The 26,822-nt window shown below is 30.5% G+C and overlaps 1 protein-coding gene across 2 annotated transcripts; it reads right to left on the bottom strand.

The window, feature by feature from the left end:
• Positions 1-4,140: 4,140 nt before the first annotated feature.
• LOC109792397 (3-oxoacyl-[acyl-carrier-protein] synthase II, chloroplastic) lies at positions 4,141-26,715 on the bottom strand. 2 transcript variants are annotated; one of them, XM_020351805.3, is made up of 14 exons: positions 26,560-26,715; positions 23,811-24,019; positions 23,511-23,714; positions 22,477-22,593; positions 22,286-22,381; positions 22,019-22,064; positions 21,821-21,900; positions 13,548-13,616; positions 13,135-13,219; positions 11,431-11,585; positions 5,978-6,058; positions 5,525-5,584; positions 5,255-5,414; positions 4,141-5,053 (listed from the first exon to the last, which is right to left on the bottom strand). In XM_020351805.3, the coding sequence occupies exons 1-13, from the start codon at positions 26,657-26,659 to the stop codon at positions 5,298-5,300; spliced, it is 1,419 nt and encodes a 472-aa protein (XP_020207394.1). In that variant the 5' UTR covers positions 26,660-26,715; the 3' UTR covers positions 4,141-5,053; positions 5,255-5,297. The 2 variants fall into 2 exon arrangements, with proteins under 2 accessions (XP_020207394.1, XP_020207395.1); XM_020351806.3 differs by having other exon boundaries at positions 4,143-5,053; positions 22,483-22,593.
• Between the last annotated feature and the right edge of the window lie 107 nt (positions 26,716-26,822).

The following is a 26,822-nucleotide window of genomic DNA, read 5'->3' on the forward strand; positions in this document are numbered from 1 at the left end:
TCTCGTTCTACGTGTGGGATGTATGTTGAGTACCTTCCCTTCTCTATTGCATGTTTATGAGGGGAATTTCCCAAATTTGTGTGTCTCTTACTTGTTTGTCTTCCCCATGACTCTTCAGTGTTATAATCAATGTTGTTAACATGCTTATATAATTAATTTCATGTTTTGGATTAATCTTGTGAATCTTGGGTTACCCATAATTTTCTGTGAGAATCCTAAGTGGATGAATTAGGTAATTGCCTGAGGAGATATTGTATGAGTATGTAATTGGTATGTGTAACTTTTGCCTTTCAGAAGTATAACATAATGTTAGAACACTTTTACCAAGTGAATTGTAAGAAATTGATGTTTGGAGTTGTGGTTTATGATTCATGTTTCGACAAGATGTATGGCTTTTAATATGACCCTAGGCACCACCTTGGGCTCATTGAGCGTCGTCGAGGTTGAGAGCAATGATTGCTCTCGGGGCTTCTCACACTGGGTGTGGAATGAACTTCACTGGAATAGAAGCTCCAGGGGCTTCCTTGTGACACTTTTTCTGGGTGTAAAGCTAGTCATGCAGGGCGAGGAACGTGTGTCATTGGGTGCCATTCTATAATTCACGTTTTCTTCATTCGTAATCAGTATGTGTGGTTGTGATTAGAACCCTTGTGCTACATATTGGTAATGTCTATTTGATGTTTTTTAGTCTGCTAATATCATGATTAAGAACCATGGGTGAATGGAATGATGTGTTGTGTTTTGTTTTGTATCTTGATGTGATGAGAAGTCTAAGCAAGGCTTAGCTATGATGTGATTATATGATGAAAAAAATGGATATACAATGATGAAGTGTATTGTTGTAATGTGATAATGCATCGAGTCATGTTTGACATGCATCATATCCATACTTATTTTTTTATGAGTACGATATGGAGTACACCACCAGGGAAAATCCCCTTGTGTGGAAGTCTGGGGATCAATTCTTGGGGATAGTTGGGTTCAAGAAACCCTGATTTTGCCCATTGTGTACATGGGACAGAACTTGCATGACATAGTTGTCATGAGTAAACGTTGGTTGTATGTCTTTCTAGTGTAGAACGTGATAAAGGTGTGATCCAACATAAACTTCAAGCCACCCAGTGTGTTGTTTTATGGTAATACACCATGCAATTTGACTGGTGCCACATGCATGAGTATATGTAGTTTGTGTGCATTGCATTATGCATGTGAATGAATCAATGAGTTATGAATCGTATTAGATCTTGTTGTTGTAAAATAAATTGTGTTATTACTATGTTGCTACTATAGTTTAATTGTTCATTGTATTGTTAAGTGTGTTTGACTATCCGGTTATATTCTATATCGTGAGTCAAAGTGAATTGTTTCTCATTCCCTATTTCTTGCATTTGTTCTATTTGAATGTTGTTGAAAGTAAGATTCATCATGACATTGATGATGTCAATGGTGAGGTCTAATCTTTGCTTTGGAAATTTGTTCTGATAGGATGTAACATTGAGACTTAGTTAAGATTTATTTTTTCCCTATGCTTTTAGGATAATTGTTATTGTAATGTATTAGGTTTCATTTAAACTTTAGTTGGTTATTGCTTAGTTAAAGTGTGACACTCTCTATGTTGGACAACATGAGCTTCATTAATGATAGACTCTTTTTGATTCAGTTTTACTTATTGTATTAGTATGGTATGCGGGTAGATGGTGTCACAATATCTACCCACACCCAATTACTCCATTTATCTATTCTTGGCCATGCAACTTTACTGAAAATCCTCTCTAGCGACGACATCTGTGACACCTTCTACCCCATTAGCCATCATATATAATTAATCATAAAGCAATAAAAAACTTTTTGAATAAAACTTTGTTCATAAACATTACAAAAGGTTTGTAAGAGAAACTCCAAGGGTAGAGGACTCACATTGTTTTGTAAACTTCAAACAAATTCTAGAAAAGGTAACTAATACAAAAACCAAAACAAAATAAAGTCAAGTGGCTACCCGAAAGCCATAACAAAAACTCAAAGGATTAACAAGCTTTCTAAAATAATTAGACAAGACATCAAAACAAAAAAAAACAATTTTAAATAATGTCCAATGTCACATCCTATCAGAGCTCCACCCACAAGTATACTACAAAACCTAAGCCTTTTCATCGACATCATCATGAAGATAATTCCCACATGGAAAATACACATAGAGCACAACAAATAACAAGGGAATGAGAAACGTCTCACTCTAGCTACTAGTGTGAGATAGAGCTCAATATAAAATACTTTTATGATTATCCGTCAATTTGAATTAATGAAATGGAGTATCAAATAGTTTTCAAATTTTTAAAAATTTTCATACTTGATTTATTTATTAAAATTTTTTAATTTAATAGTTGGATCATTAAAATTTAATATAGAATATGTGTTATTGTGGAGAAAAGATAAACACTAGAAAGGAGTTGAATATTGTGTATCAAAACTCGCACGCTTTTCATAGTGAAATACTAACTCTAGTCAAATGAAGTGCGAAGAGCAATCAAATGAAATATTGGGTATTTTTATATTGGTTCATCTCAACCATCGAGACTACGTTTAGTTCTCAATCTAACTAGATTGAGTTGCACTATCTTTAAACAAGATACAAATATTCTTTCAACAAGCCACCTCTAGCTTAACCTTGAGTATTTTTTGACTTGCCTCTTTAAGAAAATATCCAAGTATTCTCTTAACAACAAGCCTCTCTAGGCTTAATAACCAAATATTCTTTTACAATCAAGCCTCTCTAGGCTCAAAACAAGTAATTTTTTTTTCATACAAGCTTCTCTAGGCTCAACCTTATAACAATGATTATGAAGGTTACACAAGTGTTGTGTCCGTTTCACTTAGATGTTATAAAACCAGTATAGGACATTAAGTGTTTACAAGAAAGAATAAATTTACAGAGTATGTTTATGTACAATTGTATCTACATGTTTGTTCTCTCTCTTCTCTTCTTTTCTTTCTTGAGTTTTGAATCTTTTTATATAGTAGCTTGGAGAAGATGATCATTACAATACTTTAAGTCCAGCTCACAAGTTTGTTTTTCCTGTCTTCATTGTCTTTTCTTGTGATGGTAGGTAACCGTTCGGATCATTTAATGCGAGCATTAAATGTATTTCACCAAATGGTACCTTTTATCTTATCAATAAGGCTACTTATCAACTTCTCATACCAAATGGAACTTGTAGAAGTAATGTCAATGTAATGCAACAACAAGAGTGACTTTATTTGCTTTTATCCATGACTTTAAGGATCTTTGTCCCTAGACATGATGAAAAGTATAATCATATTCTCTTTAACAGATTTGTGAGTTTCCAAGATAATCTTCTAGTTTGATCTATTAAGAAATGAAACATTCAAGAAGCTTTTGTTATTAGTCTCAATAATAATAAGCATTTAATGTATATGAGACAAAATGTATACTTCGTCTAATTTACATCGTCTTATAAACAATCTGCATCTTACACTTTGTCTGATAAGTATTTTCAAAGATATTTTTGAAGATGTTTTTAAAGACATTTTCTCTTATAAAAAATGTTTTGTTTGTTAGCATTAAAATTCTAAACTCAAAGGATCTAAAATCATTTTTTGACTAAACAGTTATTAAGTTGAGCAAGTCTGAGTAGATTTACTCTTGGAGTAAGTGAATTTCTCCTTATATATATAATTCATTTTATGTTAGTCACATCTTCATTGGTTCTATAACTGATGTAGAAGGTTCAAAATAACCAAATAGTAGAGCCTTTAAAGATTGTTGTAGCAAATCCTTCAAGTTGTTCTTACTTCTTACTGATTTGCTTCATTTTTTTTTCCTCATATATGGGAGTGTTTGTTGGCACCATTAATGTTTTTAATTAATGTTTTTCACAAAATAGTCACTTCTTATAGTATATGAGCACTTTTTATCAAGGAGCAAGTTTTTTCTTCTTCTATTTGAAATTTATTCTACTTCCTTAAAGATTTCGTTGATCCCAAAGAAACTTGAGTTTTTTTTTTATTAGCCAGCAAATATTTATATAAATATATATGAAGGTACAAGGAATACCAAAACTCATAAACATGAGATAACTAAAAGATTGTATCACCCTTGGTTAAAACTAATTTAAATTTGTGTAGTGTCAAATTATGTTGTAACTAGGGGTTCCAAAAATACAAATAACAGTTTAGATACAAATAAGAACCTAGCACCCACTAATTATAATAGTACAAACACACAATAAAATACATGATCAAACCCACTTCCCAACTTAAAACATTGTAGAAGGCATTCCTCCCTCCCCGCTGAAAAACCCCCACCAAGACTCAGTCCTTTGTATTTTCCCAGTAATCAAAAGTAGAATAAGATACCATATTTTATAACTTAAAGAAACAAGTTTTGCCTCTCCTACCCTTCGACCTGCATAGATCTCCTAAGACATAATCTATATTCAAAACATAATCTATATTGTTGTTTTATAGAAAATGTATGATTTGTTTATAAAGTGTTTGGTCTTACCATGTTCAAAAACATTTTTTTTATTATTAAAACTTAAGCTTTAAGAATTTTAATTCATCGTCTTTTGTTACTATCGCCGTTGTCAAAGCTCTCCACTTCAAAGGTAAAATCATTCGCTAGTGCCATATGTCTTCAACATTAAGTTAAAGGTGGATTCGATTCGTACACAATGTGTTGTTTTTTTGTCTTAGGATTTGGCTCACAAATAGGAAAATTTCAATCATCTTGAATCATATTATAAAAGTGAAGTAAAATTTTAATAGACGTGGTACTCTTTGATTGGATTGAGAACTAATTTTTCTAAAACAACATTCTTTATATATATTTATAGGGGTACCATAGTCACTCCCCTAATCAATGTCCGAAGAGACAATGAAACCTTGGAATGACAATCTTTGGAAGTTTTGATTCTAAAGGACTACTTCACCATTATTTTTGAACAACATATCATCCAAGAAAGCAATCCACCTCGCGACCATTTTCGCTCAACCAAAGGAGTAGTGTGACTATGCACTGCATTGACTAGGTATTCTGCAAGATAAAATTATAAGACTCAAAATGAAGAAAGAAAAACAAGAGAAAATATATTCATACACCAACATGTACAAATCATAAAAATAAGATAAAGATAAAAATGTAAAATAAGATGCGATGGAGAGATAAAGAATAAAAAGAGTATATAAGTTGATACAATTTTGTGATTAGGGGAATACATATTTTTAACCCACGTACCTTTTTTGTAGTGATAGACCGGTAATACTCTCTTAAATCTATTTCACTTAAAAGGAGCGAATATGATTGAGGAATTTTGGCCACCAAAACCAAACGAATTAGACATGGCAACCTTGATATCTAGTCTCTCTTTCTTAGAGCTGACAAGAACATTGGTATCCTGAATTTTGTTTTCAATTTAACAAATTAGATAGATTTGATGGACCTTGTAAATGACAGGACACAACATATTTCAAAACAAAGGAGAAAATGATGAGACAAGAATGATACCACTCCTTCATCTGGGTTTTCTAGATTGATATTAGGATGAACCCACCCTGTCTTTATTGCCTGTGTAGAAGTAATTAAAAAACCTCAACATTTTTTTCATAACACTTTGAAGTCTAGAAAAATATTTTGAAATGAAAAGTTCATTAAGGACATGTTTAAGCAAACTTTTCCAGAAACATTGATAAGAGAAATAAAATAGAAAAAAAAAAAGGGAAATAAATTCCTCTTTAAGTTAAAATTACTTTATGAAAAAATTAAAAAATAAATTTTAAAAAAACTAATATAAGAAAACTTTTACAAATTAGTTTATACATATATTAGTTAATTTTAACATATTAAGAAGCTTATTTCATTTTTTTTTTCATATTTTCTTCATATAATAATACTTTTAGAAAAGTTTATATGTAAAAAATAAAAAAATTATAAATAAAAAAAACCCTTATTAGATGTTACCTGTATTGTTGCTACGGCTTCCACCCCACCAGCTGCCCCCAATAGATGACCAACCATAGATTTCGTTGAATTTATTCTTAGCTACACAAACAAAAGATATGGTAACTTGCAAGTATAACAATTTCAAAAGCAGTCGCAAAACTTGAAATAGATGAAGGCTGAATATTTGAATTTCATTTAAATTGATTAGCAAGAATATATTAATACCAACCATTACCTTTCGTTTGGTTTAGAGTTTTGCTTAGTTAGATCCACAACCACCTTAAGCAGTTTATCCTAAGTTTTATTTCTATTTTTTTTAGAGTTTGTTGCAAACAAATTGTTTTCGCTATAAAGTCCTCCTTCTTACCTTTTCTTTTCTTTGTTTTCATGTTGCAGGATAAATTTTTACAGTAGATTGAACTTTTTGTTTCTCCATTTCATCCCATTCAGTGGTGGAAAATGCTTGTTTCCCTTGTTGACGAGTTTCATGTGTGCAAATTTTGATGTTTTTCACTGTTAAATTTGGATGATTGAAGTTTTGAAAATTTTTTTAGTGAGTTGAAGTTTTTGGATTCCTAATTAACATACTTTGGAGGTTTTATTTTTTTTAGCCTTGTTTCATTTAGATTCATTTTCTGCATTTAGAAGCATAGTAAAAACTAAATCACAAATTCATTATAATTATATTTTGTTCTTTTATACTGTATATAAGCCAAAGTTATAGTTTGTCTAATGTTTTTCATTATTTTATAGCTTTAATCTAAACCACAATAAAATCTTTAACATTAGGAGTTTTGCAAAAATTACTCCTTCAATTCGTTTAATGAAAAGAAAAAGGGAAATTGGGTAATCAAGTGTAACCAGGGATCCATTTTATGAATTTAAATGGTTATGAATTTGTATTTATTAACCCTTTAGAAAATCATAAAAGTAATAAGGAGAAAATTTTAAATTTATAATTATAGGTATAATTAAAATACAGATATTATTTGACTTAAGGACTATTGAGAATAAATTTTTTTAAGTTAACAAAATCTATAATTGTGGCCCATCTTTCATTTTAAAATATTTTAATGTGAAAAAAACTTGGACAAAAAGTTAAATAAAAAGCCCTAAAAGAAAATTCAAACCGTTAGAATTCGTTCGACCTGCTCAACCCACAACCCGTCCAAATCAATAGCATAATTAATCAGAGATGGTTTTAAATTTAAAGTCATCAAGTTGGCTCAAATTGGGTGTTTTGGACTCAAATCCAACCGAACCTAACCGCTGCTCAACCCTATTGTCCATATTTTAGATAGTTTTTTCAATCAATATTTGGCTTATTTGGGTTGCCTAGTTGAGCTCTATCTAGTCTAAGGTAATAGGATTTCTTCACTCATAAATATTAATTTGGTCAAACCACTAGTTGATATGAGATCTCCAACACACTTCTCTCACACTGAGGATTGGATATCTCTAGTGTAAAGTTTGTAAGACTGGATATCTGCAACTTATCTGGTAATAGCCCAATAGTAGGTGGTTTGATAAGATCAACAACACTTGCTAGGATAATAATGATAGAGGCATGGTCAAGGTAATTCTTATCACTGGGACTATGACTAGGAAGATATAGGAGGATTGAACTTATATTTAGGGTTTAGGGTTTAAGACATGGTAAAGGTTCTTATCACTGGGACTATGACTAGGAAGATATAGGAGGATTGAACTTATATTGAGGTTAGTGGGTCTAAACTCATCTTGAGCTATAGGCTACTAAATTTTTAAGTCCAATACTTCTCACATGTTTGTATATATTTTATTTGGGCCTTGTATTGTGAGCCTTGTAGTCTAGTTGTTTTAGGCTTTGTATTTTGGACCTAGTAATATAGGAATTTCATTGTATTTCCTTCTTTTGTGTATTTTAATTGGGTTTAGGAGTTACGAATTTCATTTGGTCCTAGAAGTCACATTTGAAATTGATTTGGCCGGCTATATGTGATTAGTCATATGGGAGTCACACATGATCTTGCCTAAATCAAACTAAAATGCAACTTACATGGAATGCAAATGAGATTCTAACTACCTTAGATCTAGAAGCACATGGGTGCACACAGGTTAATCTTAGTATTGGCCAAATTTGAATTGTAAATTCAAAATTGGTGCCTAGATTAACCAATGTTAGGCTACCATGGTTCTTTTGATCCTTGGTTAACCTAGCTTGCTCCATAAGTTTCCAAGGCCTATATAAGTCTTTTAGCTCATTGAATGTGTCGGCTTTTGAGTATATGAGAATTACATTTCTGAATTCTATCTTAAATTTCTCTCAAAGTCTCTTAGGAGAATTCTCTCTTAGAGCACTTTCATCAAGGAAACCCTCCTTGTGACAAGTGCAACACATTCTTGCTTATCTCTTTTTTGAAGAGTGGCGTGCCCTCCATTCCTTTGTCCACCACATTTGGCTTGATTCTTTGATGATGTTAATTGTAGACACCTAATTTTGTTCGGACCCACAAAAGTAATGAAATGGACATCTATTATCAAGGAAAGGAACTCCCGAAGCACGGAAATAACAGGACATGACATCAGAAGGCCTAAAGCCCAAAAAAGTTGGTTTTAGTAGCCCGGAACGGGCTGTTCCAAAACCGGAACGGGCCATTCCCAAGTTGGAACGGGCCATTCCCAAACTAGAACGGGTCGTTCCAAGTTACAAAAAAGGTCTAAAACCCTAGTTTGGAACGGATCGTTCCAGCATAGGCAGTTATGTGTTAAACTCAACTCTGGAACGGGCCATTCTGGTTTCAGAACGGGCCGTTCCAAGATACGAAATTAACACATAACGTACAGATTTAGAACGAGTCGTTCTGAATTTGGAACGGGCCGTTCTGACAACTTTTTGATGTCTATAAATAGCATACTCGGGCACAGTGCCAGGGGCCACAAAATTTCGTCTAAGACTCCTTAGAGCTCGAAATTTCTCTCTCTCTCTCTCCCTCCTATTGTATTTTGTGAAAGGTAGCCAAAAAGCGTCTAAAAGTCTCCATAGTTAAAGATCTAATAAAGCTTGCTACGAGGTATTTCTCATCAATCTCTTGCTCCAACTTTCACTTCTTCTATTTTAAATATTGTTATAATAAAAGCAAATATGTGGACATTTTAGGGTCAATCGCTTAATTTAAATTTAGGCATGTAAATAACCATTCATAAGGGGGATTAAGTATTTATATTATTATTTTTACTATGCTAACTTCATAATAAGGGTATTGATAAAGGGCGTTGTAGGGGTGCTTAATACCTTCCCTACACGTAACCGACCCCCAAATCCAATTTTAGTTATCAAGGTCATTATTGGACTTTTAAAAACCTTTTCTTTTTCTAATATTTTGAGTAAAACATTGGTGGCGACTCCATGAACCTTTTTTCAAAATCATTAATTAAGGATTAATCTGGTGTCCGGACATTCCTTAATTGATGAGATTTTCGAAATGATGTCTAAACCATTAGTCGTGAGATAAAAAATTTTTGGGTTGCGACATTGATCCATGGAAGAAGATTGAGAAGCTTGGATGGATCTTGAGGAAATCTAGAAACCATTTCACCAGGGAATTTCCATCAAATAAGCTTTGATACCATGTTAAGAAAGTGGATTAAAACCTAACTGAACCCTATATAATCGACTCATAAGGTAAGAATTGATCCATATTTATATACACTAATTTGATCATATCACTATTCAATATAGAATCTGTAACAATTTGTACTCAAAATCTTAAATTAGTCATTCAATCTCTACTTGCTCAATTTTCGATTATGTGCACTAAGTAGTTAGATATTAGCCAAGTACCACAACTTTCCTAGAGGCACAATCTAGCCTTGTACTAATCATCATAGTGAATTAGTCTAGCCTTACAAGTCTTAAAAATCATCCTCGTTCTACCATATATTCTACGTCTTCAAATTATAGTTCAGTTTTCCTTTTCTAAATAGGTACATTTTATGATAAAATGGGTCATCTATCTTTAATAAAAATTGTTAATTAAGTTCTTAAATATAAGAATCAATTCTTGAAGATGTTATTATTGAAACAGTTTGATATGTCATCACAGTATAAGAACCATATAATCTTATATAAGAAACCTTGAGAATCGGGTTCTTACAGGGGAAAAAAAAGTAGGTCTACTATAAAATCCACATAAAGTTAATCAAGAACTTAAATTAGGTTTTTTCGTTAAATCAAAATATAGAAAAGTTATTAAATCTTACATGGTAAGGAGAGACTCATAGAAAGTACATATATATAAAAACTCAAGATGGATTCTCATTGGGGATATTTTTTATGCGTGGGATATTTTTAAAGCCAAGCTTTAGCTTGGGGGAGAATTAGAATATGTGCAAATATGTAATATTATCTAGATCAAATTCTTAAGATAGGTTATCATATTTATTTATCACATGATATGTTTCGTGTACCATTAAAATTATAAATAATATAAATAAGAATTAGAGCTTAAGTTTTTATGAACACCAGCACAATTTTATGCATCAATACTCAATAGAATCTCATTCAAAGTCTTTTTCACTTAATCTCCTCTAACTTATGACCCCACACACACATATATATAGAGAGAGGGGTTATAATTACACCGGTGTAACTTTTACTAAGTATTACACCACTCAATAACTTTATATTAATTGTGAATTTTGTAAATCTAATCGTTAGATTGAAAGTTTATATCACTTTATACGTGTATATCAAATTTTGTTAAAATTGAACAACAACTTGAAGGTAATCAAAGTGTTCATATTTTAGTGTATTTTGAAATGAATATATTACGTCAATTTTGTTTTATAAAAATGAAGTATCAAATCATCTTGGATTAATATAAAATTTTGTATATATTATCTAAGAGATATAAACTTTCAATCTAACAGTTGGATTTACAAAATTCACAATTAATATAAAGTTATTGAACGGTATAATACTTAGTAAAAGTTACATCGGTGTAATTATAACTCCCCTCGTATATATATATATATATATATATATATATATATATATATATATATATATATATATATATATATATATATATATATATATATATATAAGAAGGGATCTGTTTACTCTAAGAGTAAGTTTACTTAAACTTACTCCATTCAATAATTCATGTTCTACATCAAACGATTTTCAAATTTTTTAAAAATTTGTAGATTTAATCTATGCATTAAGAATTTTAAATTCAACGGCTGGATCATTGAAATTTGATGTAGAACATGAGTTATTGAACGGAATAAGCCTAGGTAGACTTACTCTTAGAGTAAATGGATTCCTCCTCTATATATATATATATATATATATATATATATATATATATATATATATATATATATATATATATATATATATATATATATTATGAATTAGATACGATTTATTTATAGTAAGCATATTAAGTGAATTTTTTTAATCTAACAAGAGAAAGAAAGTTTACTTCAGGATTTTGGCCAAAACAATGAATAAGAGCTTGATACTCCTTAAGATCTCCGACTGATGTGGAAGCAGCATGTGCATTTATGTAGTTCACATCTTCCTTTGATACTCCAGAATGAGCCAATGCCTTTTCGATGCTAAGAATAATACCAGCCCCTGTATGAGATGTGAAATAAAGAGACATGAATGCAACCATAATCAAGGTTTAATCCCATAGGGATATATGGAGCTAAATTGTTAATAAATTCATGATTCAGGTACTTACCAAGTATCGTTAACAAAATAAAAAAATACTTTACGCATAAATACCTAACTATTTTATAATTGTCATGGTCCAAATGCACCAAATTATTGTAGCTTTTACTTTGTTAAAATTTAACAATCATGTTGATAATTCGTAAGAATAGAAAGGAACAACCATAAGTGACAAAATATGAATAGGTATATAGAATCTTAACCATTTCAAAAGATTATTAAAAAAGATAAAACTTTGGTACAATTTCTTATGTGTAGTTGATGTTGTGCTTCAACTAAATTTGAAGTTTTATTTCGATATTATGTGTAAATGTATATTAATGAGACTTGAATTAAATACAAGTATATAATATCAAGGTAAAACTCCAACTTTAACTGGAGAACAACACCAACTACATTTAAGGAACTATACCTAAATTTTATCCTAATAAAAAATGTAAAATTATTTTTTACCAATGTTGATTATGTGTTGGAACTCGTAAAATTAGATCCTGATGATGCTTAAATGCAAAGATGAATGATTTTTCGTATTCTTCTCTTGAATGGCTAATGAATCTTTTGTTTTGCTTGAAAGTTTTATAATATTTCTATTTTATGTATAAGGGTTGGTGTATCCTTTACCTCATCTAATAGAATTTAATTGATATACATTGTAAGTGTAAAAAGTTTTACACAACCAATCAATTAGAAATCATAGTTTGTATGACTTTTAAGATAATTATTAACAAACTTATCATTTATAGTGGATTGTGATTGATTGAATGACCATGTAAAACTATTTTACATTCTAAGTGCATCACCATTAAACTTTATCTTTTTTTTTTTTCATTACCAATGAATTTTCCTGTCAAACACGGAGATAATCTTTTCAAAAGTTTGACAGATGCTAAATAGATAAATATCTCCTCCCAACTTGAATTTTTTGCATTCACATTAAACTATATAATATATTGTCATTTGTTTGCTAATAAAAAAAATACATGATGGACAATCGAAAACATTGCCCTTTGTAATTCCAATAGATGAAGCAAGAACATAACATCATAACCATGAAATGAAAACCATGATGCACCTAATTCCAATAGATGAAGCACCAAGATAACAATGAAATGAAAACCACGGTGCACCGATCAAAATTATAATTAATATGAGCAAGCCATTCATGGTATTAATTACATTGACTCGCATTTTTTTTTTAAATCAATTACATGAATTCACATGAATAACAAAGATTGTCTATATATACCATTTTTAGTTTTGCATCTAAAATGCGATTTTCTTGCATAATTTACTAAAATAGCTTTCAAGACCAATTAAAAACAAAGTTGAAGATGAACTTATCATGAATATAATTAGAGTAAACTATAAAGAAAAACATAAACAACAATCAATTAGTTTGTTTTTAGGATTGTTTAAAAGTAATAGACCTTAAATGTATGTGACATTTTACCATCGGGATGTGGCTCGGTCACATGATAAGCATCACAAGTAAAGCTTCCACCAAGGAATTCTGCACATATATGTGCACCTCTATTCTGAAACACAAAATAGTTAATGACTATAGTAACTATTAGAATCATATTTTCCCTTAACAATATGATGTAACAAGAAAGAAGAAATGATATATAGGTAGTATCATTGGTAATGAGAAGTATGAAGCATGCATGATTCTAACATGGGATAGAGAAATAGATGTATCAACTTGTTTTTATACCCTTGAAAGTTAGAAAGAACTGAAGGATTAGATAGATATTAGATATATTTTTGTGTACATTAGTTTTGCAACAATATTCAACAACACGGTGTAAAGTTCTTTTAAGATATATGTTTTATTCTCAAGTTATTAGACTAAAATGTACGTACCTTGGCATGCTCTAATTCTTCCAAAAGCAAAACTCCAGCACCTTCCCCTAAGACAAATCCGTCACGATTCTGTTATTTTACATAGGCAAACTAATTGTTAACAATAAGTACAAGGCACAAATAAAGAATAAAGCTTTAAAAACTTTAATTGTTTAATATCCTTATGCATTGTAATTCATGTATCCCTCACTTTGTCAAAAACAGTTTAATATCATAAATATTAAAATTGATGATGCAAAATTTGCTCATTTTAAGAATTGATCGATAGAATTTTTCAGCAGCATATATTTATTTAGTTAGATACCTCCACAATTTCTCTCAATTATCTCTCATGGAATTTCCCCTCAAATTGTAGGTCAAGTAATTTGGAATATTTGGAGCGCGTTAGTCTTGGATATCAACACGAGGGCCAATAGATCGGCCAAGTTGAAAGTCTAAAGGAACAAAAATGAACACAACAAACAAAAGAACAATCAAGAGAAATGAGGTAAGGTTGGCACTCCATACTTTTAGTAATTAACTTACTAATAGTAATATTATGACAATTGGGGGTGTCTTTAGGGGTAACTCACATAGGGAAAGAGGATGACATTGTACAGAGACTAGTCAATCTGGAGAAAAAGGATTAGTGAGGAAACAGAAACCCCAACTAATAAGGAGGGAGAGAATGAAGTTAATACATGAAACTAATGTCATATAATGTTTGAATTTTAGGAAGGAAGGTTAAATAAAGGTATATTAGGAGGTTGGTATGTAAGGAAGAGGTCCAATTCTTATGTATACAAGAGAAGAAGATGAGTGACATAAGTAAATTTTTGAGCCAATAGGGGGACACTGATGTAGAGTTTTTATCTCAATCTGGTATTCAATCAGTTGTAGAACTTATGTGTTTATGGAGCAAAGAATGTATGGAGTTAACAAACCAATTTTTAGGGGATGGTTATATAGAAGTGTGGAAGGATGTGGGTTTAATTTAACAATAGTTAATGTCTACTTTTCATGCAATATTGTGCAAAAAAATGTAAGAAGAATTGAGGGACAAAAAAGAAAATAGCAGCAATTGTATTTGGTCTGTGGTAGGAGACTTCAACAATGTAAGGAGAAGTAGTGAGAGACAACGAGAGGCTAAAGAAATCTTGGGGCATGGAGACACAAGAGAGTTTAATCAATTTTTATTTAATTTGGGATTAGAATATATTTAGACAGTGGCGAGGTCGTGCACATGGTTTAGATCAAATGGGTCAGGGAGCAGCAAACTAGATAAATTTTTTTGTTTCATGGGAATGATTAAATATCTGACCAGATAGTACCTAATACTTCTAGAGAGGAACATTTCAAATCACTACCACATCCTCCTAAAGAATCTTAATGTGGATTGGGTCCCAAAGCCTTTCTGAATGCTTGACTGTTGGTTATAAGATAAAAGCTTTAGAGGATTAGTGGAAAAAACCTGGTTTGAATATCAAGTGCAAGGGTAGGGGCTTACATACTAAAAGAGAAAATGAAAGGTGTCAAGTAGGAAATAAAAGGGTGGAATTCTGAGCAGTTTGGAGATATACAAGAAAAAACCAAGAGAGTAGAAAAGCAAATTAGTGATCTTGATAAAAAAAATGAAAAAAGAGGGGGGGGAGGTTATTATCGATGGAAGTAAGGTGTAAAAAGGAGTTACAAGAACAATTTTGGCAATTATCCTTAACTAATGAGTTCATACTTAGACAAAAGTCAAGGTCCAAGTGGTTTTTAGAGGGTGATGACAATAGAAACTATTTTCATATAGTAATCAATTGGAAAAGGAGAAAGAACTACCTAAAGGGATCACAAATTGTAAGAACATGGGTGGAAGAGTCAAGTCAAATAAAAGAATATGTGAAATGGTATTTTGAACACAAATTTAGTGATGCAAGGTAGTAAAGGCCAAAGTTGGATGGAATGAATTTCAAACAGATTACAACAGATCAAAATGCAAGTCTAATTACAAAGTTTGAAAAGATGGAAGTTAAAGAAGTTGTTTGGGACTATGAGGGAAGAGTCCAGGCCCAGATATAACTTTGACATCATGAAATCTTTTTGGGAAACTATAAAGGTGGCGTTATAAGGTGTTTGGAGGAGTTCCATGTTAATGGTAAAATTCCAAGGGGCTACAATTCATCTTTTATCACACTAATTCAAAAGATAGTGGGCCTGGTGTGATTGGGTGACTTTAGGCCAATTTCACTAGTTGGATATCCATATATAAGATTTTATCAAAAATCCTATCAAAAAGGATTAAAAAACAAGTTCTTATAGGTGTAATTGATCATTTTTAGAAAACATGTGCTTGGGTGGTAGAAATTTGTTGCATAGTGTTATGACTGCAAATGAGGTGTTGGATGAGGCAAAAAAGGGGAAGAAAAAAAAAAAGAAAGAGGTGAGTGTTTGGTCCTTAAAGTGGACTATGAAAAAATGTATGACTAAATTAGTTGGGATTTTTTTTTTATATATATGCTTGAAAGACTATGTTTTTCTAAAAAAAAATGGAGAGAATGGATTTTTGAATGCCTAGCCTCTAGCCACGTGTCTGTCCTTATCAACGACAGTCCAACAACTAAGTTTAGAGTAAAAAAAAGGCCAAGACAAGGTGACCCCTTGGCACCTTTTATGTACATCCTAGTGGCAAAGGGGCTTAGTGGAATGATGAGGACAATAGTGGATAGGCATGGTAACGGGGCGGGTTTTACGTTCCTCGCCCCCGTCTCCGCAAATTTAAATCGTCCCCGCCCCCGCCTTCGATACTCACTGGGGATAAAATCTGGGTTCCCATCCCTGCTCCCGGCGGGGTTCGGGTTTCCCCGCCCCGCCCCCCGTCCCCGCTCCTATTTTTTTCTTCTTTTTTTCTTTTAAATAAATATGAACAATTTTTAAAAAAAAATAAAAGAAAAGTAAAATAATATAAATTTTTACATATAAATATTTATAAATTTATTTTATATATATATACAAATAATATTTTAATTATATTCCGCCCCGTTCCCGCCCCCGATTTTATCAATCGGGGAAAACTCGAACCCGAACCCGAACCCGATAAACACGGGTTTTCTTCATCTAAATTGGGGCTAGTTCGGGCGGATACCCATGGGAGCGGGTTAGATTGACATGCCTAATAGTAGAGGATAAAATGGTAGAAGTCAGCCTTCTCCAATATGTGGATGATATGGTGTTTCTTAGTGATGCCAACCTCGACAATTTGGTCAATATTAAGTATATTCTCTATTATTTTGAACTTTTTCCAGACTAAAAGTGAATTTTCATAAAAGCAAATTTGAGGTTGTACGGTTAGAGACAAAGGTGTGAGATATTTGTCACTTTACTAAATTGTAAGATCATGTCACTAGCTAAATTCAATAAGAAATTATTGAAGTGGAAAAACAAGTCCATCTCTATGGTTGGAAGGGTGTGCATCATAAATTCAGTATTGATTACTATGATATGACATTTTATATCCTTTTTTAAAATGCCAAAATCAATAGTGAGAAAACTTGTTAGCATTCAACATAATTTCTTGTGCGAGGGATGAAGGGCGGAAGAGGGAACAAGGAAAATCCTATGGATAAGTTAGGAAAATATTTGTATCCAAAAATCCCAGGAAGGCTTTGGAGTGAAGGATATTGAAATCTTCAATGATTCACTCTTGGGAAAGTGGAGGTGGTGCTTATTTCACCAAAAGGATAGTTTGTGGGGGAAGATTATGGATTCAAAATATAGTGATTGGGAAAATAACATTGGGAAGAGTGGAAAGACTTGCGAAGGGTGTGTGCCGGACAAAATGAATCATAGTGGTTTGATAGAATGATTGAATGGAAAGTAGAAGAGGGTGTGAAAAATAAGATTTTGGTTGGATAATTGGTTAAGAGAAGAGTGTCTGGCTAGGTCTCATCCAAGGCTATTCTTGAACTCAGAATAATAGCAACACTTGCCAAAAAATATGGGAAAATGGGTTGAAGGCAACTAGGTTTGGGATTTTCATAGGAGGAGAAGGTGGTTTACATGGGAGACTGAGCAGTGGGGTAAGGTACAATCTTGGCTTCAAAATATTGCCCTGGAGAAAGGAAAGGAAGATACTTTGTGTTGGCTTGATGAGGCTGAAGTAGTGCTCACAATGAAGTCTACATATAGAACTATACATCACTTGAAGTATTAGCAAAAGTTTGGAAGTTGAAAATTATTCCCTTGAAGGAAGTGATTTTGATTTAGATACTATCAAAATGGGATCACAACCATCATTATTCTCAAAAGAAGAAACATTAATATGTTAGAGGAAGATTGCATATGCAGATTCTACAATTCATATACTAAATCATTGCATCATATTTTCTTCTTATGCAAGGAGATAGATTCACTATAGAATGCATGTTATAGTTGGGCCTCTATTTTTACTATCCTACCATTCTCCACAACTCAACATTTCAACCAAATACCATATAGGTGGACAGTGGTCTAGTGTATAATCATTTGGAACATATGGGGATTCAAGAATAATTGTATTTTTAGAGGTAGCAATTTTTTTGACTTCCAAAAATAAAAACAGGCTATTGAGTTCACATCTTAGTCTTGGTTATGATTAAATAACCAATTTGATTTCAACTATGTCCAATGGCTTAATAATCCAGGAGTATATATGCTGATCTTGTTGTGCCCAAAGTGTGTGGGTATCCTCCAAAGTCCCACATTGGGTAGTTTTGAAGGAAGGAATGTTGTGCCCAAAGTGTGTGGGTATCCTCCAAAGTCCCACATCATGAAGTTTGAAGAAGGGAGTGGTAGACTACTACTATAAATAAGAGGTGATAGTTAGTGTCTACTCACCACAACAACATAGGTTCCAATGGGTGTATTGGGGACTTGGGTAGTTGTGTGTCATGAGAGGGTTTTCAAGTTTTTCCAGAAAACTTGTGTATGAAGGTTTCCAAGTTTTTCCAGAAAACTTGTGATGAGAGGGTTTGCAATTTTGTCCTTGTAAAAATTGTAAGTGGAGAGAAATAAAATGAGTTTGTTTTTGTTTCTCTATTCTTGTTGTGTATGCTTCCGCTGTCGCTGTTTGAAGGCTGCTTCTTTTCCCAACAGTGGTATCAGAGCCTGGTTTGATCGGGTGACCGGCTCGATGATGGAGCAGTGTACCAGGGAGGAAGAGAAGCAGTGTACCGAGGAGGTCATATGAAGAGATGGGTTTCCAAGTTTCGCCAGAAAACTTGTGGGAAGGGGTTTTCAAGTTTCGCTAGGAAAACTTGTGAAGGAGGGTTTCCAAGCTTTGCCAGAAAACTTGTGAATGATGATGGGTTAATGTGAGACTTTGGATGAAGGGAGGAATGTTGTGCCCAAAGTGTGTGGGTATCCTCCAAAGTCCCACATTGGGTAGTTTTGAAGGAAGGAATGTTGTGCCCAAAGTGTGTGGGTATCCTCCAAAGTCCCACATCATGAAGTTTGAAGAAGGGAGTGGTAGACTACTACTATAAATAAGAGGTGATAGTTAGTGTCTACTCACCACAACAACATAGGTTCCAATGGGTGTATTGGGGACTTGGGTAGTTGTGTGTCATGAGAGGGTTTTCAAGTTTTTCCAGAAAACTTGTGTATGAAGGTTTCCAAGTTTTTCCAGAAAACTTGTGATGAGAGGGTTTGCAATTTTGTCCTTGTAAAAATTGTAAGTGGAGAGAAATAAAATGAGTTTGTTTTTGTTTCTCTATTCTTGTTGTGTATGCTTCCGCTGTCGCTGTTTGAAGGCTTCTTTTCCCAACAGATCTATAGCTAACACGATCATCATGTCATAAGTTGATGCTAACAAAAGGAATGCAGAGATAATTTTGTTATGAGGAAGGAAGGTTGTATAGCATATAGTTCAAGAATGGAGTGAACCTATAGGAGCATATGGGGACTTGGTAGGATGTCAACCATAAGCATCACGAGATCTTATGCATTACCACTTATAATTTTAGCCCGCTTGGTAGTGCAGCTCGGCAATTTCATCTCTTGACCTTTTATTATGTTCTAAGTCTAATATGGAGGTGGAATTACACTCTGGTCTAAGGGCACATATATATATAGTTGGATGGAAGAATAATGGTCATATATAGAGCTCTAAGGAAATATTTTTTTATATCAGGGGAGGTGGGAGATCTTACTCAATATCTAGTGTAAGATAACTTGAATAATTGATGGAGTTTCTGGTAACTTAAGAACCAGCCTAAAGTTCAATGTGGGTAATTGTACAAGTGTGCTGGTTGTGGACTATTTTGATGGTTTAAAATAATACAGGTTGGATTTGGGAAGAAGTAGATTATGATTTTTGGTTGGGTGTAAGTATAGCCAAGAGGTGCTTACCTAATGGGTTGGTTATTATCTATTTAGTTTAATATGTTTCTTAAATAGAAGATAACCAACTATGTCAAGTGTTTAAGTAAATGATTGTTGTATTAGTTCTAAACTTAAGTTTTGGTAACTCTTGTACCATTAATCTAGTATATCTCTTTTGTTGATAAAATAAGAAAAAAATTAAACTTCTCATTAAATATTGTGATTCCATTTTCTTTAAGACGTCTTACAATACATTATTTACATCTTATTGGTATACATGACTATGAAGCATGAACTTAACACAAATTAAATTGATAAATGTGGTACTACAAAAAATGTTATATATATTTACATACAAAAAGTGTAATTATGAAACATATGAAGATATAAATCTATTTGACATGTACTCATATTAATATTAATTTTAAATGAAATTTAACAACATAAATTGTTTGACACTATAGTTTATATATATATATATATATATATATATATATATATATATATATATATATTTTAACAATTAGGAAAATATAATTTTAAGTAAAAGTAATCTTTATGATAACTATTGTATTACTATAGCGTGTTTGTGTCACTAGTAGGTAATTTTTTGGTAGTGCGTAAATGTATAAAAAAAATGTGTGTGTGAAGGGCTTGTTTAGATAATATATATATATATATATATATATATATATATATATATATATATATGAAAGAGTTCTTACAATTATTTATATGTATAAACTAATTTTAATTTATAAAAAAAAATATTTTATTTCTCATTTTCATTTTTTTCGCTTCTAAGTGTTTATGGATAAACTTACCCAAATAGATTTAAAAAAAAATGTGTTGATGTACACTCACCCTTTTCTTAGAAATATATTTTACAAGGTTATGCCATTGAATGTATTTCAAGAAAATCAAAGTAATAATTTTCTAACATGTTACTTTTAATATATATATATATATATATATATATATATATATATATATATATGTTAGTCATCTGAAATGCTAATATATACTAGTTTTTTAATATTATTTTAACAGGTTAATATATGATTTTTTAAAATATATTCCTTTAAAAATTATATTTCTATATGCTAGCAAACGTATTTTAATAAGTTCAGAGTTTTAACTTCTTAAAGTAAACCTTCTAAAAATAATTAAAATATATTATCAAACTCTCTCACACTATCATGCGCATGAATCAATTGATACGTAGTAAATATTAGCTATATTAAAATTTTAAATAAGTGATTATGTTAAAAAATTAAAATAAAAAAATTTTTGTCATTCATAATAATCTTACTGAAGTAGAGTACGATTATTTCTCATTGAGAAAATTAACACATGTTCTTTGAAAAGTATATATAACTTTTTCTCTGTCTCTCTCTGTCTATTTATAGAGAGAAGAGTAATAAACTTAATTCAAATCAAATGAGAAAATAAAAAAATAAAAAAAAATAAACAATATTAATCAAGATTTTATATTCTTATCTACTAATTCACTTTCTTATGAAGATAAATCGTTGAAAACGAAAATATATTTGACAATTCAAGCAAATACATAATGAGTAATATATATCACAAGTGTTGTGCACGTGTTGGTGTCAAAAACGTATTTGACAATTCAAGTAATTAAAGTGTTTGTGCTTGATAGACAAATAATGGAGTTCCTAATTAATTATTTTTGCTAAATAAAGATTGTCTGAATTTTTTTATGGGATATGAATTTGAGTGGATGACTATATAAGTAAAATCTTGCGGTTTAATTTAGTGAAGTAATCTCCCTTTATTTTAGAAGACATACTCATCAAACTATAAATGTTGTTATAAAGTTATAGTTTGTTTTATAAAAACAAATTATTTAAACTTTTGATAATAAAAATGGCAAAAGGAAATTAGAGAGCAATAAGATGAAGAAAGTATTTATCTTATAGCATTACAATATCCCAAGGGCGAGAAGCTTTGGTAGGATCACTATTTCTCTGTGAGAGTGCCCTACATGCCACAAAGCCTCCCAAGCCTACAACAAATTATTATTGGATTAATTGGTATCATATTAATTTATGCCAATTAATATATAACTTCATGTGAGCCAAAAAAAAAAAAAAAAAAAAAAAAAGCGAGTTAAAATAGTATACCAATTGGAGCAATAGCAGAATCTGAGCCCCCACAAAGCATAAGGTCCTGTAGTAGTTACTTGAATTTTCAATATCTTTCAATAAAACTACTATAGAGTTATATAGACTTTAGAAATAAAAAGTCAACAGAAATTTACTATAAATTTATTTGAGTACAATGTTTTTAAGAACTTATTTACTAAAAAATACTCTTTATATTTAATAGAAAAGTGATCTTTAAAGCACATATAATTTATGTTTAAACAAATGTTGAAGTGAAATACTTACGGCTTCACCTTGAATGATATGGTTTGCAGCATTTAATATACAAAAATTACTGGTAGCACATGCTGTAGAGATTGAGTAATTAGGACCCATCCAACCCTGAAATTTATACAATAAATTAATGAATAACTTGTTAGAAGATAGAAAATCATGTATAGTATCTAATTACCCATGATATGTGCTAAATTTTATACACAAACCAAATCCATCGCGAGTATGGCAGAACCCATATTTGTTGCTACAAACGGTATGGTAAAAGGATTTATCTTCTTATGCGAGACTCGATAAGCTTCACAAGCATCATAACCAACCTATTCAACACAAAAGAAAAGCTAATTAAATGGTTGATAAATCAAACCAGTCATGCAATGTTTTGATTGATATACAAAGAGATTAGATAGTTCGAAACGAAATAAAACGGATCAAAATGAAACATAATGAAATAAAATATCCATTCCATTCTTTAGATATATGTTACCACTACTACCAAAAGGTTAAATAGCGACCAAAAATATTCGATCGTGACACATATTGTGATAGATTTCACATTTTTAATACTCTTTACAAGTAAGACCCACCCAAACATAAGGCTACCCAAGTCTTAACTTTAGGCTCCAAAATATTTTTTTTACTTATAGAACTTAATGAATCAGCTGTATCAATATTATTTTTGGTTTGTTGGTCATTATCTAAACTTAGCATTGTAAGATTTGGGGTTTGATTCTAGTATTATAATTTTTTGTTGAAAATTCCTTTTTTTTTGTTGAAAATTCTTTTTTTTTTTATGGGTAACTGTTGATTCTTTTGCTAATCTCTCATCTTTAAAAAGGTTCAACTTCAAAACTCGTTTTAGGCCTCAAAATATGTTGGACTGACCTTTACAAGAAATGTTACATACAATGACATACAAAAAATGACACTATAAGTATAATATATGTAGATATACATCTATTTGACATATAGCTATACATAATTTTAATGTTGATTTTGAATGAAATTTAACAATATATTTTGTGTGTTACTATAGTTTATACCCACACTTTTTAATAATATACTAACATATATTATATTTATTGTATGGATAAAAATAATTTTTAATAATAAATATTGTGTTACTATAAAATGTGTGTTACTATATAATAATGTTTTTTTTTAGTGGTACTGGTTGAATAAAATGTTTTTAGTAATCAAATTTAGTAATGATAGTATATTGTAGAGTGATTTTTACCCGCATGCCACCCATTGCTGAGCCAATCAAAATGCCACATTTTTCTTTATTTAACCCATTCATTATGTCTTGAGTAACTCCAGCATCAACCAATGCCTTTTTCCCTGCTGTTAGCAAATATATCATAAATTTATCCATTCTCCTTGAAAATTTTGGTGCTACCCAACCGTCCGTTGGGAAAGATTTGATCTCGCCAGCTATTCTCTGGAAATGGAAACATGTGCAGAACATTAAGAACAAGAAATACACCCCACCATGCAACAACTAAGAACATAGTTTGAGTGAAATATTGTGATTTACCGTTGGAAATTGTGTACAGTCAAAAGAGTGGATTTTGCTTATCCCACTAACACCTTCAAGTAAATTATTATACAAGACATTTGGATCGTGACCAAGTGGTGTAACCACACCCATGCCCGTCACAACTACTCGCCTCTTTTTCATACGTGGTTTTCTCATTGTAGCTTCTTCACTAGGTTCCATTGCTATAGCCATTGCTTTACCTTCAACTTTACAAATGCAAGCCGCATTTCAATGATACAAGACATTGATTATAAACTCTTTAAAAGATGTATATTTTAATTAGTTAAGAGTAAATAGTATTAAGTATGAGAGAAAAGTGATATACAACATGCATTCTAATTGATTAAGAGAAAAACTAATATTAATTAAGAGAAAAAAGTAGTATAAAAATAATTTTAAAAAAAACAAATATATTATTATTATTAATATTAATTACTTTTTTTAATCTTGATGAATTAGGTATTAGGAATACTTCTTTTGGTCCTTAATCATAAGTCATTTATTTGAATTCAATAAATAATAAGTGAAATACATTATGTTTTAGTGTCTTTTGATAAAGAAGAGTTTAACCTTCTCTCTTCCTATGCAGAGTATTTTGGACACATTATTGCTTTTACAAGAAACTGTATTGTATGAAGAGAAGATATAAGTCTATGTAATTTGTGACTATATTTTCGCTGCATTGATTTTATTGTATAGGTTGAGATTTTTTTATATGTATTGTTATTGATGGACCTAATGAGGAGTTTGTGGATTATATTTTTAAGACTATTTATCTCGAATAGATATTTTACTTTTAAAAAATAAATAAATGAACTCATAATACTTAAATACATTATAGATATAGATAAAAAATAATTATAAAATCTATTTACCCTTATATGCCCTAGAACACAACATAACAATTTATCCAAATTAGCTACGGTAAGGTATAATAAGTTGTAAATTGGAATAGAGAATTAAGTTTCTAAGAATGATATTAATAATAATCAAAACGCACATTTATAACTATAATAATGAGGATTGGACTTTAGTGTAAACAATTTTTATCTAATTTTACTCTTATAACTATTCTTTTGTAAATTAATTTTTTTTATTCTTTTATGTAATTTTCACTCCATAATTATTCACTATTACATAATTTTATTATTTATTATTTATTATTTTTTAAAAATAATTAGTGGAGGTATAAAATGTTTTTTTGTATGCTAGTGTATACTAATATATAAAAGAGATACTTTTTTTAGTAATTTTTGGTCTTTGATAGAACATTATATCCTTCTATTATTAAAAAAAAATTAATAACTTAGTAATTATTTAAGTAACAACCATTCTCTTTTAATAACTACCCACTCTACTATTTTATTACTTAATAATTTTATTACTTAACAATCTCATTTTTATTTTATTTTTAATTTTTTAAATGAAATATAAAGGTACAAATGTTTCGCGACCCCACTAATATCTATACAAGGAATACCAAATCATTTAACCACTTTTGTATGTCATGGATGGTTATCCGGTGATGTTTGCGTAATGTAATTAAAATGATATTCTAATGGTGTTTTTTAATGTTATTAGATTTAAAATTAAAAGAGAACAACTTCTTTTATATAAATGATAAGGTATTTGATCTAATAATAAGAATGATACAATCATCATCGCTTCTATTATTGCTATTATAATATTTATGTAATAAAGAAAACAATAGTGATAATATTAGATGATGATAGTTGGGGGAGACAACAATAATAATTCATAGAATTAATTTTTATAATCATGTATTTGTATGTGTATCTACTCAATAATACATACTATATATTAAATTTTAACAATCTAATTATTATTTCAAAAGTATTTATTACAAGGTTTAAAAATTATTTTATATTTTTTTATATAAATTTAAATAAACTTATAATATATTTTTAATGAATATACTAAAAGGGATAATATAAGGATTATAAGATTTTTTATGTACACATTTTGTATCTAACTTTATCAATTTAACTATTCCTTTGTAAATCACTCTTTTAATTCTTCCCAATAAATTTCACTCCATACACAAATCACCCACAGCATTTGATTAATTACCCACTATTATATGATTCTCAATTTATCATCTCTTTCTTTTTAAATTTTTTACTTTTTAAAAAAACACAGGCAATTTCCTAGTATTTACTTAAGAGAAATTTAGTTAAGAGAAATTCTACTATATCCTTATATATTTAAAAGGTTTTAAAATTATTTTTATTTTTTCAAAATATGTGAATATTTGATTTAGCATTGTTTGATTTTTAAAATGTTTATTTTTTTCATTTTAATATATATTTTCTTAAAATTCTTAATATATATACAAAATATTTGGATTTAGAAATAATATTTTTGATATATTATAAGTCATGATAAATTGAGATTTTTATACTTATGAAAAAATTATAAAGAGTTTCCTCAATTTCAACAAATAGAATCTTATTCTGTTTTTCTCAAAATTATTTTGATTCCTACAAAACAATTTGAAACACCTGAACCAATTATTTATAAGAAGAAATAGTAAGTTAATTACTTAGATCATCTGTTTATCAAAAACACATCACTTAATGTTGAGACAAAAATGAAAGTAAAATAGTAAAAATAAATACGTATTACATTAATTTTATGAACTTAAAAATTGAGTGTATCAAAACATTATAATTTACAAGAGTATCATAGTGACTCCCTTTAATTAAACTACAAATAAATAAATTACCAGAAGGGAGCAATCGATAACGTTGGTTCCCATGGCGGCGATGGTGGTTGTTCCTCTGAGTGAGCACCAGGAACGTGAAGGGAGAGGCCACCAAAGACATGTTGAAAACGAGATATGTAAGCAAAATATTTAAAGCCAAAGTTGAATGAAATCGAACATCACACCCAATCCATTTCTTATATATGTGACAACTCGATAAGGGTCGTAATTAATATTGTGTAAATACTAGTTAATATTATACCTATCTGTCTGCTACCTACAAC

This window comes from Cajanus cajan, chromosome 1, assembly GCF_000230855.2.
Source record: "Cajanus cajan strain Asha chromosome 1, NIPB_CcT2T_4, whole genome shotgun sequence".
Classification (NCBI taxonomy): Eukaryota; Viridiplantae; Streptophyta; class Magnoliopsida; order Fabales; family Fabaceae; genus Cajanus; species Cajanus cajan.